General features: G+C 40.6%; 1 protein-coding gene across 1 annotated transcript in view; it reads right to left on the bottom strand.

Moving 5' to 3' along the window:
• The window catches only part of fam13a (family with sequence similarity 13 member A), a 47,370-nt gene extending 31,300 nt beyond the window's left edge, over positions 1–16,070 (bottom strand). Inside the window, exons 1-5 of the mRNA XM_028403556.1 lie at positions 15,969–16,070; positions 7,041–7,236; positions 5,126–5,338; positions 2,833–3,010; positions 1,278–1,425 (exon numbers count right to left, since the gene is read on the bottom strand). Coding sequence (XP_028259357.1) covers positions 1,278–1,425; positions 2,833–3,010; positions 5,126–5,338; positions 7,041–7,236; positions 15,969–15,995 — 762 coding nt within the window. The 5' untranslated portion in view covers positions 15,996–16,070. The remainder of the gene's footprint in view (positions 1–1,277; positions 1,426–2,832; positions 3,011–5,125; positions 5,339–7,040; positions 7,237–15,968) is intronic.
• Positions 16,071–17,355: the final 1,285 nt, after the last annotated feature.

Here is a 17,355-nt window from a genome sequence, read left to right as displayed (position 1 = left end):
AGAGGCGACAAAGCTTTGTTCTCTGGTTCTTCTTGTTGAAATAGAAGTTTCACATATAGTTCCTATGATATGTCCCATGTATTAACTATTGGCTGGCTGAGTGTTTCCAGCTTTACTTCTGAGAGCCCCCAACAACAGGGTCATGAATAGACTTAAACAGGCTGCATCCTCAAACACATATACTGACATAAACACCGCCATGCATGCCTCCTGCTCGTCAGCATTTTATGAGCAAAGCTAAAGGCAAAATTGGTGATCATGTGTTCAAAGCCATTACATGTAGGGTCAGGACATGAGGAGGCCTCTACAGGCCATGTGTGCGTCTGTGTATGCGCTAGTGTTTCTGTGTGTGTGGGCATGTTTGTGTGTACGAAGATCTTTTTCTTAAGAAGGGGTTTCCCAATGGTCAGCGCGGTCTCATGTGGCAGTGCCCTTAAAGGCAATTACAACACAGCACAGACACATCTGTGACTGTAAATGCTTTGATAATAACTGAGACTATATTGTACAGTCTTTACAGATTCAATTTTACTGTGAGTAGAAAAATGCTTCTTAAACTTCAATAAAAAAGAGCAGTGATCACTTAATTTGTGAAATAGTTCCTCTGTCAGAGGGTTTCTTTTGCGCCATGTGGGTGTTTGATGCCTTTAAAAATAGAAGGAGAGTAGAGGTGAGGGGTCAAATCCACAGGGAGCTCCTGTGGTCACTGCCCGGTCATCAGATGGCTAATGTCACATCAATCAACAATCAAGACATTGTGGATGTTGAAATACTGAGGTGAAAAAAATGCCGTTCCAAAAGTAGAACTGCAGACAAGGTTTTCAAAAACTGCTTGTGATGTGATTTTCCTGTGTGTGTGACACGACACTGTACTCTTCTTGTGTTATGCAGCACTTTGTTTTTGCATCATCTCTCGACAAGATGCATCTAAGAAAGCCAGCAGACCAGACAAACCAGCTAATCAATACAGACATCATCCATCACAGCAACAGCTAAAAATCAACAAGCAAAGACTTAAAAGCAGCTACCTGTGGAGTCCTTCCTGCTAGGCTGTCATATAAGATCAATACTTAAATCAATTTTACCCTGACATTATATAAGCCTGTTTTAATAAACAATCACTTCTTTAAGTGGATGGGCATAAGGTGAGGTCAGAGAGGAACTCAAAGATCATGAACAACATGTGACTGACTGTCTTACAAGCTGTGCTTCATTGTATTGACCACCAGCAGTGATCTGTTTTATATAAACACCAAGATCTGGTGAGTATACACCACCTTGACAATGATAAGCGTGGACTGTTCTTCTGTGCAGCCTTCATTGTCAGCGCTGTTCTCAAAGATGTCGCTGTAGTTCTGGATGAGTTTCACCATGATCTTATTGCAGATATTTTGGTCCTTCAGTGCTTCAAAAGTAGGAGCCACGCTAAAAATGACAAAAGATGAAAACAGTTCAAATTCAATCAAATGCTTCAAACAGTAGAAAGAAAGCTAAACATTTACACTGTAATCAAGTCCCTATTTAGTCCAATGTCTGATGCTACTGAACAGCTGTGTGAGATGTACATCTATATGAGCTATTGGCCAAGCTGTAGGAATAATTACATACAACACTCTCACAGAGGAGAACACACTGTACAGTAGAGTAACCTGTACAGTGTTCTTCCCAGTGAGATTTTATCTTGTTTCCATGGAGCCCAAGTTTCCAGTGTATCAATGAAAATGCCCACCAGTCACAAGCCTGAAGAAGAGTGCCATTACAGGTTGAGAAAGGTAGAAGTGCGGCTTGAAACTGACTGCCCAGCAAGCCATTAGTTAACAGACAAAGTGAGAACAGAGACTGAGCTCAGCAGCTGCAGAGAGGCATCATTTTTTTTCTGAGCATCAGGCTAAAACGTCTAAAGCTGACTCAGGTATGGCTGCAGAACAGTGTTACAGAGCATGGATGTTTAGATTTTTATAGCATCAGAAACGTGATCAGTCCCAGCCTAATTTTGCAGCAATGGTACCAACAGACTGTGCCGCTAGTCATAAAATCAGCCTTTATCCAGAGGAACAACAAGACATCAAGGTCACAGAGCAAACCACACCAATGACTAATAAAGAAGGACTTCAGTTTTTTTGCTTGCACTTGTCTGCACTTTGTTGTAATTTTAAACAAAGGAAAACATCCTATAAAATATATAAAAATAACCACACAGCTATTTTAACACAAATGCTTAACAAGCTATTTATTAAAAGGGACATTTAAGAGCAGGCTCAGGATTCCAGTATCCAGGCAGACCTTTCAATGCTGAAACCTTCATGCTCTCTAAATACGCTGCAGCACCACCTGCTGGCCAAACATACTGACAACAACTGAAAACTGTGCAAACAGTGGAAACGGGTTCATTAACATTCATTCCTCCTACTAACTTTTAAATAATTCTGAATAGAAACAGGAAACGAATGACTGCCTACACTACACTTAAGCCAATTTTTGTTATTTGAGTGGTGTTTGAATTCTTATTGTCATAAGAATCTAAGATATAGGATTGTGCTGGTATCCAGTATAAGCTGAATTAACATGCCTACTCTTATAGTCTACACAAATACATGTTTGTTGTAATGTTTTAACTCTTAACCTGCTCCGTTGTTCACTTTAAGCCAATGTCAATTTTTTTAAAGCTGTTTTCTGATGAAAATATATAAAAATATCATTGTGCATACCTATTTTCTATTACTGCTACTGCTGTTAATCATCAGTTTCTCCACAGCTGCACAGCACATTTCAGTAAGTGAATTGAAGTGTTAACTGTTCTTCTTTCCTGCTATAAAAAAATAATCAACTCACTGAAAGACACTGGGTCCAAACACAGTGGCCAGGTTGGGGGCAGTCATGCGGTTGTCCTTGTGGTTGCTCTCCACAAGTGTGAGGAAACGGCAGAGGTAACGCAGGAGGCTGTGATGGACCTCTGGCAGCTGTTGGAGCAGGTCTCTAATGTCCGACCAGGAGCCATCATCACCACACTCTGCAGACACACGGCACAGATTAAAGGGGGGTTGCTATTATTTTATACTTCAGTCTATGTAGTTTCTTAAGACCCAACAAATTTCAGTCATAACTCACACGTGACTTTGTTGGAGATTCCTGGAGATTCCTAATTCCTATACATGTGAGGTATAATGTACTTATGTATAATGTATAAACTTTGAACCTTATCCTAAAGGGATTACTCTTGACCATGCCTTTGCTCCTGTGATTTTTCATTAACCGTGTATGGCACTGTTATGACTGTCAGATAAAAAATATGCAAGCTGCTTAGAGAAGACCTTGAGCATTCCTTCAGAGACGTCTGTCTGTGTATGTGACTGCTGCTTCTTGCCAGAATAAAAGCACTTGAGAGTGAATAACAGATGTTATCTTGGATTTTATTCCTAACAGGCTTCTAAAAATGTCTCACTGCTCAATTCTATTTTCTCAGTCAAGAATGACACCTAAACGACAAGTGAGGAGTGATACAGGCTATGCGACCTGCTCTGAAACAAGTCACAAATTGTAAAACACTGTATTTGAACTCCATTTTCTGCACATCAGCACCTGCCCTCAGAAATATCTGAACATAATTTGTGGTGACTAGCAATACGTGAGCATTACAGCAAAGAGCCTGAAAATATGTTGATGCTATTACTTGGGGTACATAATTGGGTCAGTGTTGGATAAACGGATGTGACTACTGATCCTGAATGACTGAGTGACGCAAACGTTGTGAGTGGGTAAGTGTGCATGCATGCGAATGAATGTGAATACGTGTGTATGTGTGTATGTAGAGGGGCTCACAGCTGCTCCTGTTTCAGCTGAGTAAAGCTCCGGTTCTGGTTGTGCATACATGACCTAATGTTTAAGAATGTGCAAGAGGATGTGGCACTCTGTACAAAACGGTGTACCATCAAGGCTGTGTCATCAGTGCTAGTTTGTTTATGTTTCAGGACATTATTGCCAAATAAATAAACAAGGGAGATACAGGGTGTCGCTTCACTTTTTCCATCGTTAGTTAGTTAGTTAGTGTTTCAAAGTTATGGTTATACAATAACACATTGGCCACTTTCCACGGTCTTCCAAGATATTCTGGAGACTCTCTCCTAAAGTTATGGCTTTAGGAGAGAGGCCATGCATGCTTAACTCTCTACATGAAAAAAATGAACTTCTGAAACTTCTTCCAGTTCCAAGTTACCTGTCACATATACCCGGCATAAACAGCTTCTCATGTGATGTTCCATTAAAATCCTAATGAGTGGATACAGCCATGACATTTGATGTCCATTTATTTTTGTGATAATTATCAGTATGTAAGAGACAAGGGTGTCATCTACACTCTTTTCCTATAAGTAAACATAAACCTAAAAAGTCAAAAACATCCCCAAACATTCAGCCATCACAATATAAAACTATATAAAACTCATTGCTACTTCTTTGGTTTAGATAACAGCCTCACTTGAGATGCAACCATGCTTTGAAGCCATTACACATCATATCATGGCCAACTTATGAACCCGAGTCTACAGCTAATCATTAGATCAAATGAATCAGAATCTATTCCACTCACGTCAAATCTACCACAGATGCCAAAACAATTCCACAAAGTACACCAAAATAATTTTATTCAGCAGCCAAGAGCAGCCTTCTAATGCAGCATTTGGCCGTAGGCCCTGAAAAATCAGGCCGTTATTTATGGGGTCAACGAAAGCAAAACGAACACTGCAGCCAAAGTGTGCACTCTTCTCCAATCCAACAGATTAAACCCAGCGGTGGGAGAGAGCTGAGCGTGAGCACAGACACTTCTCCTGCCAAACGACTCACTTTACCTTTTATGACCTCCAAGATTATGTCCTGAAATATGAGGTCCATCCCTTTTCATATCAGTCACACACACACACACACACACACTGCTAATAGTATATTTCAGCATCTAAAATAGCTTTGCTCATCATCCAGTCAGATCATGGTCTAGATATTCACTGGGTATTAATATTATTGTGGAGATGTGTCACATGAACCCAATCTCCAGCTGTTCAGTTATTTCTAGAAAAATAAATAAGCAAACAGCATTTACAAAATCATTACATTTAAAACCTTGGTGATTTACCTTGGTAGTGCTGTATCAGTGCCTGCTGTACTGCTGAGTCTACCAGACCCTCTGGCAGATCTCTGAGGTACTGTTTGAGCAGGCTGGCCACAGTGCACCAGTCAGATCCAGAGAGAAGGTCCACATCCTCACTGCCGCTCTCCAGCTGCTGTTTCAGGGTCTCCACTGCACGGACGTTCCCATTGACTCTGAACAGACCCTCCTGATGCAGTGCTGGAAGAAAGGCACAAAAATATCATTTAGGTTATGTTAACACAAGCTGGACTTCAGTTATTCAGTACGGTCGCTTACGTTACTTGTAAACTTAAAAGTGATCATGTAATGTTTTTGTTGGTAATGTCACAACATCCTTAGAGCAACATTAAGTACTTCAAAGCATTAAAAAGGAATACTCCCAACAAAGTATGATGCAGATGTTTACTTTCACCAGAGGATGATGTAAACATGTCCCCACACCAGTTTTCAGTTCCTATTCAAATGTATATGTTTTATTGGGACCTCTTCTTTGCAGCACTAACTATATCGTTTTTCAGTAATAAAATATTTAATTTTAATTTTCTGAATCTACTACCTCAGAGCTGGTGTACCAGCCAGCTGGAACAGGTAGCCCACCAACCTGACCAGCTCACCACTAGCTACAGTTTGAAGCTGGTTCTAGCTACATGCTACAAAGTCTGCAGTTTAAACTGGTAAGGCCTCTGAGTTATTTCGTGCACACACTTATGACCCTAAGACTAATGTATACATCACTAAACGTGTATGTTTAGTTGCTCCTGAAGTGTAACTTATCTTGGGTTAGCCACAGAAGTTTCAGGCGTTCTTGCTAACGCTACTGTTAGCTGTGTGTGTGTTTGTTAGCTAGCTGCAGCTTGTACCTGCCTCAGACAAGATGGATGTTGATGAAAAAACCTATTAGAGGTAAAATTGACAAAGAATGGCTTTGCAGATGTTTGCTTACCTCTGCTGTGTTGACACGGCAAAGATGGTAACATCCAGCAAATAACCTCTTTAGTTGTGAGCACAATGTTGAGAGGAAATCACTACGCAACTAGAGACTGTTTCCCACTTAATCACCAAATCATTTAAAGCACTTACTTTATTAATATTTCACTAATCTTTTACAGTGTGCGTCTCCAGTCGACTAAACTGCACAACAAATCTTCATAGTTATGTGGAGCTACTTTCTACTGTAGAAAATATCTCCATAAAAACATTCGACAACGTCTTTCTATTGATTTGATTTTAACGCAACAAAAAACCACCTACATGATATTAGGACAGACAGACATCTAATAAACTAATCTATTAAAACTGTATTATATTTCTTGTACCACTGGCATTATATTGAGTATAATGGATCCTGTGAATGAGGCATTTGTTGTCAGTATAGTCCTTGAGACCGAGTTCACCTTTCGCACACCGCCATCTAGTGGTCAAACAGAGAACTACAGAATATGGTAAAGTAGGTCAATAAGAGGACGGTGGGTTGTTTGTGTTGTATAGATTCTTATTATTTATTTAACCTGCATTTTTTGCTTCCATTGAAGACACACATTGATTTCTGTACAGCGTTAAATTATAAATTGTTTAGATTGTTTAAAATGTTGTAAGGTGTCAGAAAGAATATATGTAACTGTCAAAAGAAAAAGTTGTTGTAAACATGCTGAGCATAGATTATGATGATAACGTTTCTTGTGTAATTGTTAATTTTGATATTCTTAGATACAGTAAGTTCAGACAATAATACACAAACCCAAAAGATAATATATCATTTGTGCTCATACAGTGGTAAAGTAGATAAAGATAATATATAGTGTTACCATACCTGGAACTCATACAGGTCAAACACTATTACAATGTGGAAACAGTAAAAAACAAAAACTGCTTTATTCTCTTTTAATAAATTTGGTCTCACCATGCTTACTGAGGTGCTCCACCATCCTCCGCACCACCAGAGGCACTCCGTCCTTCACCAGGCCCTTCTCTTGCAGCTCAAGCAGGGATGCCCCAAACACCTTGGTGTGCTTGGCTGCCACTGTTCTGGTTCTCAGCATAGGTATCTGGACCATCTTCTTCATGTCTTCTTTAACCTTCACTGCTGTCATGTTGTGCTGCAGGAAGAGAAGAGAGCAGCAGTGAGCCACTGACTATCTGGAGCACAGAGAGCAGCACTGGAGGCAGCATCAGGTTAGACACTCTACAGACTAAAAGGTGTGCATGGAAGGAGTGAGGGTGACTCCATGGAGGCAACGCATGCACACCTCCAGCAGGCACTGTATCATGCTTTTAGAGGACGATGTGTGCTAAGAGCTAAAAGGACATCAGAAGGGGAGGGCTGGCTGTGCATGTGTTGCTACGACAAATATCAAGTTACCATGCAACACCTTTAAGGCATTGTCAGAGTGACGCACACACCTGTGCACACACACAGTATCCTAATGGGAGATGATATATGTTCAGCTATCATCACTATTTATTTGAATGGATAGAAAGAAGAATAGATTAAAGTGTGGTGAGTATCTTTGTGTTTATGCACAAACATACAGACACTAATAAAGTCTTTATGCAGTCAGACACAGCATCCTTCCAGGGGCAGAATCCAAATCATACATTAAGGGTTTAACATGAGGAAACTGTTAGGCTTAAAGTGAGGTTATGATGGGGCTAAACCAAGCTGATCCACCCTCTAAAATAGCTACCTGGCTAATGTTCTTGTTAAGGATATACACATGAATTTTACCCAACAATAAATAATGTAACGGATCTCTTTACCTATGCTCTGCTTGCCTGGGGCCAGACTGTGAACCTTGAATCAGTCTAATCCACAGAGTTGAGTACAGTAGTCTGATATCAAACTATAGAATCATACAGTATACAGAACATACAACAGTGCATATTAAGTATTGAGTAGGAACACTCTTGAGTAGGAACTCGCTCTTACACAGGCATGATCAACAGGATGCTGACTGCAGTTCACTTAATGACCACATGTGTCACTATCAACAGGGTTTTTATTTTTTTCTTACATTTAGATCAGGGGTGGGCAATTATTTTTTTGCGAGGGCCACATAGACTTCCATTAGAAAAGCAAAGGGCCACAAAAACATACAAAAACATCTGAAGCTGAAGGTTTTTATTTCACTATATGAAGTCAACACTGACCTCATATATCAGCCTGTTCTTGTTTTGTAAAATGACATTTTCTGGTAAAATAAAGGTTAAAATAAATAATGTGATATAACCACATAAATACATTAACAGCATAAATACTATAATCAGATATATGGAACTACTAAAGGCAACTAACTGATTAATAAAACAGCTTTTGATGTTATTATTCATATGTGACTATATGTGACTATGTGACTATTTTTATCATTTACGACAACTAGCCAAAGTCAAGCCATTTTTATCAAGACATCACTTTGAGATTTTAATCCATGCTTTTATCTCTTGTAGACTTGACTACTGTAATGCACTTTATGTTGGGCTCAGCCAGACGCTGCTGTCTCGTCTGCAATTAATTCAAAACGCTGCAGCCCGTCTTTTAACAGGTACCAAAAAATTTGAGCACATCACTCCGGTTTTAGCTTCCATTCATTGGCTCCCAGTGCATTTTAGGATTGATTTTAAAATTCTTTTATTTGTTTTTAAATGTCTTAATGGCCTCGCCCCACAGTATCTGTCTGACCTGCTTCAGCCATACACTCCCTCACGCTCTCTTAGGTCGGCAGATCAGTCTCTTTTAATAGTCCCACAAACAAAGAGGAAATCTAGAGGGGATCGTGCTTTCGCAGTCACTGCCCCCAAACTATGGAACAATCTGCCCCTGCACATTAGGCAGGCTGACTCTCTTGTAGCTTTTAAATCCTCTTTGAAAACATACCTTTTCTCTTTGGCTTTTAACTCAGTCTGAGATGTTGACTTTTACTGTTTTATGTTTTTACTATGTTTTTATTGTTCTTTTTATCTTCATGTGCTTTATATGCTTTTGTATTTGTGGACAGCACTTTGGCCAACTTGGTTGATTTTAAAGTGCTCTATAAATAAAGTTGAGTTGAGTTGACTATTGTCGATATTGATGACGTAGTTTATCTCAACCGCAACCGCGTTTCACCTTAAATCACCTATAATGTTTGCTGCGTTACCAGCTCTGTCTGCGCTGAGTTAGGGTGCGATGTTCCATTATCAAGAACGTTGGTCGTCTTCTCTGTGAACATATCCGCGCTTATGTGTGTACGTGTGTGTGAACGCGGACGGGAGGGAGAGAGAGAGTTGCGCGGAGTTGAATGAATGGAAAGATAGCGATATTATAAAGTCGCATTGGCGGAAAAAAGGCTCAGAATCAATGTGTGGCGGAGGGTGTTGATGATGTGAACTGGTCTGTGTGTTTACTGCTCTCTCCTCTGTCCTCTGTGTGTGTCCAGGTCCACTGAGTGTTGCTGGTTGTATGTTGAAAAACACTCCCGCACAGTGCAGAGCAGCACAGATGATGTAAAGATATTTTTACAGAAGAAAACCATTAGAGTTAAAACTAATTTTAAAAACAATCCCAAAGCTCTGAAAGTTGGACAAGGTCTGAGCTTTTTAAGAGCAGATGACGATGTCGGCTGCAGCACCGCGGTAACATCTGAATGCGCTGTGGCGTTTCTTCTCGCTTTACCGTACATTTCAGCATAGTCGCGCAGCATTTTTAAAGTGTACACAGCGCGACCGTGTCTCTCCAAAGAGTAGATGGGATGAAGCAGTACACCAGCGTGGAAGAGACAAGGAGGGTTGGAAAGACGTTACCGGTAATGCCGTGCTGACAGCTGACTTTTGATGCCTTCTTTTTTTTTTCTATTGTGTGTAGGAGTCCGCGGGCCGCATTGAAGACGCAAGGGCCGGATGTGGCCCGCGGGCCGTACTTTGCCCAGGTCTGATTTAGATCCTGGATTTAAATATACAGCATCTCCTATTCAAGAATACAAGTCAGTATTTGCAGTGTTTCAAGCAGAGCCAAAGTCATGATGTGTTAAATTGCCAGCCACCCTACCTGTTTTCAAGTCAAACAGTGCCACATGCTCTGTGTGTCATCGTGTAGCTGCTCAGATTGTAGAACACATTAGGGCTGCAACGACTAGTCGAGTATTAGTCGATGGCAAAAAAACCAATTTAGTAGTCGACGGGTCATTAGTGACAGTCCTTTGCTAAACAATGTTTCACCACCAATTCATTTTCTGCGGGAGAATTTGAACAGGTGTAACAAAAAACATTGCTGTGGACCCGGTATGCTTTCAAAAAATGAGCTCTCTGACAAATTCCAATCCAGCAGATAGCGTTGCTATGGCGATAGTAAACAAACCCACGTGTTCTCATTTACTGCGTTCTCTTTAAGCTCTGAATTAAGATGACATTAATTAATATTTTGTCACCTGAATAACGTTGTTTTAAACTAAATGGAGAATATCACCAAGACGGTTGGCATGAAAAATTAAAAAAAAAAAAAAATTAGCATTAGTTTTTGTGTCAGTTCCTTGGATGCAGTAACAGCACATGGTCGCCAGGTACATACACTGAAGCACAAGCAGTGAATAAGCAGAGCTTATTCAAAGTCTGGGAACATTATGTATGTATCATCCAGGAAAGCTGTCATATGCAGTTACTGCAAGCTGAGCCTTGCGCACTATGGGTCCACTTCAGCGATTCACGAACATTTCATACGGTCTATTGACCGTATGCAGTCGCTGAAATATACCCTGTATGTCAGTGTTAAGGACCGTTTAGTTGACCGAGTAGTGTCAGTGGTAGTATGCTAATATTTATGCAGCGCAAAGAAGAGTACAGGAGCCGTGGACGTGTACTCCGCAACAAGCCACTGCCCTGACGGAGTCCATTCTAAACATGAGGGTCAAAGACATGAGGCCGCTTTCCATAGTTGACGGATGATTTAGCAGTTTAACCCTGACTGAAGATGGAGAAGAAATACGAGGCAAGCAAATTTCTCTTTATCTCGAGTTCTTGAGGAGACACACACACATTAAAGTTGGTATATCAGTTTAAGCTCTGCCAACATACGATTGTCGTTAATATGGTTCTTTTCATACGTGTAGTCTGGTTAAAGTGTACATAAACATCATGACAAATGTAATGTTTTTATAACTATATCAAAAATTAGGTAATTAGGTAAGGTAATTCAATTCTGATTTAAATAATAACACGACTACAATAATGTTAATATTTCAAAAAGTAAACTTATTTGTTAAACTTGTACATTTGTTAAATGTCTACACTTTTGTGCTACTAGCCTATTTGTAACAAAATCACTTTCTTTTCACAGGTAAAGGAAATAATAAAAGAAGTCAACAGCCACCGCACACTGACAGCTGATATATGGACCAGCAATGCTATAGATTCATACCTTGGTGTGTCTTGACATTTAATCACCCAAGATTGGCAAATGAAGACTTTTAACCTGGCCCCCATGCCTCTGAATGAGAGACATACTGCTCTAAACATTAAGGCATGGATAGAGGAGATGATACAAAGTCAAAGCAGTAGTGCATGACAACGGTTCCAATATCGTTGCAGCAATGCATCTGCTGGAAGAAGAACATGCTTGGGTTTCTGTTTGTTGTGCTGGGCACACTGCAGCTCATAGTTAACAGTGCTCTGAGAAAGTCCAATATCTGCAGAGCCGTTGGTGCTGCAAGAAGCTTGGTTGAACGCTTCAAGAGAAGTGAACTGGCAAATGCAAAATTGAAGTTGAAACAGGAGCAGATGAACACAGCTCAGCACAAGCTGATCTAGGATGTTAGTGCACGATGGAAGAGGACATATTACATGATACTGTAGACAGACTCCTGGAACAGCGCTGGCCAGTCACTGCAACCCTGTCAGATCCAGAGGTTACTCCAGGGGAAAACATTACTTTGATTTAAAGCCTGATCAGTGGGTGCTGCTCGAAGAGCTGGTGCAAGGGTTGCAGCATTTTGAACGTGCTACAGTTTTCCTCAGTGGACAAGAGTATGTAACGGCTTCAAGCCTTCCTCAGCTGGTTAAAGGGCTGCAAAGGTATAGCAATTAACTAACTTTGAGGCAAACTCAGGAAAAACCTTTCTGGCCAACGTGCACAAAGGGATTACAGAAAGGTGGGGGAGTCTCAACACAGTAGAGAAAGACAACCCACTTGTTCTCGCAGCTGCCATTGACCCAGGGTTTAGAAAAATTAAATATATAGTTCCAGAAGATGGCAAATGAGTGAAAGGCATGATTGAAGTCCTTGCCATCAAAGAAGTGAAGGGGATTGAAATTCATGATGCTGACTTAACACAACAGAACACAGAGACCGAACAGAGACAGCTCAATGTTTCAGGAGGGAAGTCGGAACTTAGTGGCCTTCTCTCTGACTTGGACAGTTTGAGTGATGAGGATACAAGCACCCAGGCAAGAGCAAAAGATCCAAATGATCCGAAATGAAGTTTAGGTATACTTTGCAGAACCAGCAACACCCAAAATGGAAGACCCTCTTACATGGTGGAGGGAAAATGAGGGCTGTTTTCCAACCCTGCCTAAAGCTGGATCCATACTCCGCGAGACAAAGAGCGGAGAACGCACTCCACGGGTGGTAAGAGATACAAAAAAAAGGTCTTTTCCGCACTGAGGTACCATACTCCGCGAGACGCGTGTGTGCAGAACTCCTCATACGGCCCGCCCACTAAACTATAAGGAAAGACTTTACTGAGTTTTTTAACACACCACAAGGACTTGTGCCATGGCAAGAGGGCATTATACAGAGAGGGTGCCTGCAACAGCGTGAGATGTCCGGCGATGAGTTGTGAAAATGCGACATTAAAAGTAACAATAGCAAAGATTCAGTGTTTGTGCCTTTATGACCACATTTGCACATCTACTGTGTTCCAATGTGCCTGCGATACTTCAAACTGTCCGGTGATGAGCTGTGAAGATGCGACATTAAAAGTAACAATAGCAAAGATATACAGACATTGTTAACGAGCCTGTTATGCCCGGGTATGTAGGAGTATATAGAATGGTAATAACAGTCACCATCTGGTATGTGTGAATGGCTGTCTGGAGTTATTGGTGACAAATCACCCTGACTTGCCTTTCTTTCTTTCTTTTATTGCTCATCATGCAAACCAGTATGGTCTTATCTAAATCTGTTGAATCAGCGCTGTTTATACACCTACCTATATACCTGGAGAGGCTCTTGCGCTTCTCCACATTCATCACGCCCACAATAAATTCCGACCAATCACAGCATGGTTGCCGCACAGCCTTGAAAGACAAAGCTTGCAAGGTCTCTTCTGTGCATTCCTGCAACATCCACTCCGGCAGAACGCATCTTTTCTGCAGCTGGTAACATCTGCTCTCAAAAGAGAGCAAGCCTCACTCAAGACCACGTAGAGATGCTGACTTTCCTCAGTATGAACTGTGAATGACCTTTTCCTTCATTTAGTTATATTCTGACACTGATGGACCAGAGATTTTTGTTTAGCAAACTTTAAATGCCATGCACTTTAATTTATGGAACAATGTTTATAGTATTGCTGATTGTAAATCTATTGTTGTTTACTACAATACTGCAAACTTTTAGTTCATATTTGCTATGCAGAAAATGCACTTGGAAGCAATAAAAGTTACGTCTTCTAATTTTTTGTTTCATCTTTTTAATGGAAGGAAAATGCTAAAAACAAAATATATTAAATATACAAAAGATACAAAGCCATATTTTTTGTGCGCTTCATAATGACTAATGGACTAGTCATTAAGGTAGTCGATGGCTAGTCGACTATTGAAATAGTCATTAGTTGCAGCCCTAGAACACAATAACTTGCTGTCTTTTTCGGGTAGTAACACTGACTACACATATTGCATCACCTGGAGAAGCATCATTTCATTCAATGAGGCTCCACCCAACAGAGCAGGGTAGGCCTAACTACATCTAACTACAGTGTAATGCATGTCTGCCTTTGTTTAGTCAGTACCAGCACCAACCAAAAGCAGACAGGGTGAGGAGTACTTCCTGTACTTCTGAGCAACACAGAATTAGAGTGAGTTTTACTGTCGTAGCCATAGCTACAACTACACCATGTGACATGTTGTCATTCCAGAGTTCACTTCAAACAAGTGAACTGACCCACAAAGTGAAATGAGAGACCTCAGCTGTAGCTTAGCTGCAGTGAGGTCTACAGCAGCACACTAAGCTATAGGATGTTAAGAAGTGGAGGGTAAGGAAGTACCACTGAGTTTATAACATTTGAGATTGTTAAGATAAAACGGGTGGGCATGTGTGCCACTGTCATGACTGTAATGCACCTGACAGATGATGCTAAGATGGCTGATGAAGGAAGATTTTTACCTCATGTTCTGGCAGTTAGTACAACATACAACACACATTCACATCAAAATTAGTGATACACTGTATGCTAATACTGCTCAGCCATAAACTCTGATCTCTGATTAAGTACATTTGAAGTGTACTGCCTACAATTGTTAGGGTACATTTTTAACAGTGAACATCTTCTATATATATATGAATTGTAGCAATGGTTGCACATTTCTGTGCCACAGATTGGGCTCCCATAGTGCTACTGCTGCAGGTGTTAAAAGAGTAAGCTGATCTCAGCTAGGTCTGACTGTGACAGTCATTACTGAACAGATGTCCCCTAAATCTGTCTCTATGCACACACACACACACACACACACTTTCTTAGAGTACATACAACCTAAAACTATCATATAAGCTTATAGTACCAAAATACTACAGCGGCAACCTACTTAAATCCCATTATAAAACACAATAGCCAATTTGCAGCAATTTCCCACCTTCACACCACAGCAGACACAGGTTACAAGTACTACCACATGCAAACTAATGCTTTTGTTAGTAGTTTGATGTCAAAGAAACCATAAACTAAGCACGCCATGTGAGTCCTCCCTAAAATGCTAGTGTTTCCAGTCAGTTTGTGGGGAAGAATTTTAAAGCCCTCTGTGAATGACAAGTCTCAGATGAAGAGAAACGCATGCTATTAGCACCCAATTGCATCTATTGTTTAAGAAGATAGTCTGCTGTGATTCACCCAACGACCTTCATCCCCTCCCTCCCCCAACTTTAAAATGTTTTCTCACTCCAACTTCTGACAGTGAAAGAGAAACCTATTGTGAAGTGACTGAAGCTAAACAATGAGGGTTCCTTCAACAAAAGTGTCTGTAATATATTAAAATATTTTCTCATGTGTCTGGAAGAGACTTTTCTAAAAACACGTTGTGCTGTTTAAGTGAATGATCAAACTTTATGACTGCTAACAGGATGTGCCATCTACCCATAGCTTTCAAATACTCATGAAGGGAATAAGCAAGCCCAAGCATGTGCCCTCTTTTTCCTATCCTCCTCTCCACCCCTCCTCCTCCTCTTTTCCCTCAGCCTCTCTCTTTCCCTCTCCCTCTGTGGGTGGCCATAGAAGCAACTGGTAGCATGAGCACCACAGGCTCTACAGGCAACAGCTGCAAGGAAACTTCTGCTAAAGGCGAGAAGTTTAAAAAAAGCAGACAGTTAAAGCACTGTAATGTGCATGAAGTCAGTTTCCATGAAGGAAAATCTATGAAAGTGACTTTACTGAGGTGTTAGATCATCAACTGTAAAAAAATTACAGCTGTGGACAGAAAACATGAAGCTTTGGGTTTGATTTGTAATTTTTGACCCTGCTGCTTGTCGGAAAAGTAGATTTGTCTCTCCCTGAAACATAAAAGGCTCTCCACACAGTTCTGCATTCTTTAGCCCTTAATCACAGGTTGAATGGGAAGTCTTAAAGCCAGCTGAGACGTGGTAGCTTCTACTCACACAGATGGTCATAGCTCCTGCCCCCATTCTCCCACAGAAGAAAAGGAAAATTTGGCTGCTGTCTTCCCTCCTCCTCTCTTCACTCTGTTCCAGGACACACTCCTGTGTGTTTCCCGCTGCTGGGACCCTCTTTCGCCTTAAAATGCACCATTCCACTCAAAAAAAACAGCTAATCCAGAGAGCGAGAGAGTTTATAGAAGTGCTGTCACTACCGGCAAACTGCCTGCTATCCAGCCCATGAGCACAGATTAGTCTCTTTTTCTTCCTCCCTCTTTGCTCCTCTCTCTCCTCCTAGACTGAAATCTGAGCTGAGCTCTCCTATTGGCTCACTTGCCTGGTCATGTGACAGAGGGGGCTAAAACCCCCCAAAACTTTAAATGTGTCCTGCAGAGTTTATCCGTGTGCGGATGAAAGAGGATAGAGCTTATTTGTTCGGGGGGTGATTATACCTCCACAGAAGGTTGAATATGATGTGTGTAGCAGGTTTAAACCAACACACAGTAACAGAAACAAACCTTTTTTTTATAATAAACCTAATTATTCATAAATCCTTTAAACATGCGTCTGTGTATAAACAAATACATACATTTGTATAATTAACACATTTTTGTAAATAAAACATTTAATCAATAAAGTCTCACAAATTACATTATAATGAACATTATCATTATTAGAAAGATCAGAATCAGAGTAATCTTCATGTACACTTCAGAATTGAACTTGGGGGTTTTGCAAATGTTTATTTCAGCACCAGTTCTACACTGTATGTTGTAGCAACAGTTAATAATGTTTCTTTTTTTTCCTGGGGAGGTTGTCACATAATGTTCACATCATCAGTATACAGAACATCAAATTAAGACCTTTTAAATGGGATTCTGTTATAGAGAAATACTGAATGGTGAAGCCAAATGAAAAGTTACAGCAGCAGAAGAAAATCACCCTGTTATCATCTTTAATTCAAAGTGTTGTTGTTTTACCACTTTCATAAACAAACTTCTTGATGTTGTCATTGATCCAGTCACTGAAGGCAGACACTCGTGTAAACATGGTTGGTTTGGTTGGTGGATGGTTTCTTGTCTTTTATACAACCCATAGGTCCAAAGCTGACGATGCTATGGACCTCCCAGGTGTCTGTTCCAGCAGCCGTGCAGGCAAAAGGACCCCCAGAGTCACCCTTTAGGAGAAGTGAAAGGGTTTACTTATGATGCATGGGGGCACATTTGCTTTTGGCAGCTTCTATGAATTATTTCTGTTCCCTCGACTTTGTAAAGGGCAGTCTGTATATTACAAAGCTGACAGTACTAATGACTATTACACTAAATGTGTTTTATAAAGCTTCTAAACTTTTAACATTTCAGTGCTTTTCACATCACTGAGTTGAATGGAA

This window comes from Parambassis ranga, chromosome 1 (genome assembly GCF_900634625.1).
Source record: "Parambassis ranga chromosome 1, fParRan2.1, whole genome shotgun sequence".
NCBI lineage: Eukaryota > Metazoa > Chordata > Actinopteri > Ambassidae > Parambassis > Parambassis ranga.
This window is presented reverse-complemented; position numbering and strand designations above follow the sequence as displayed.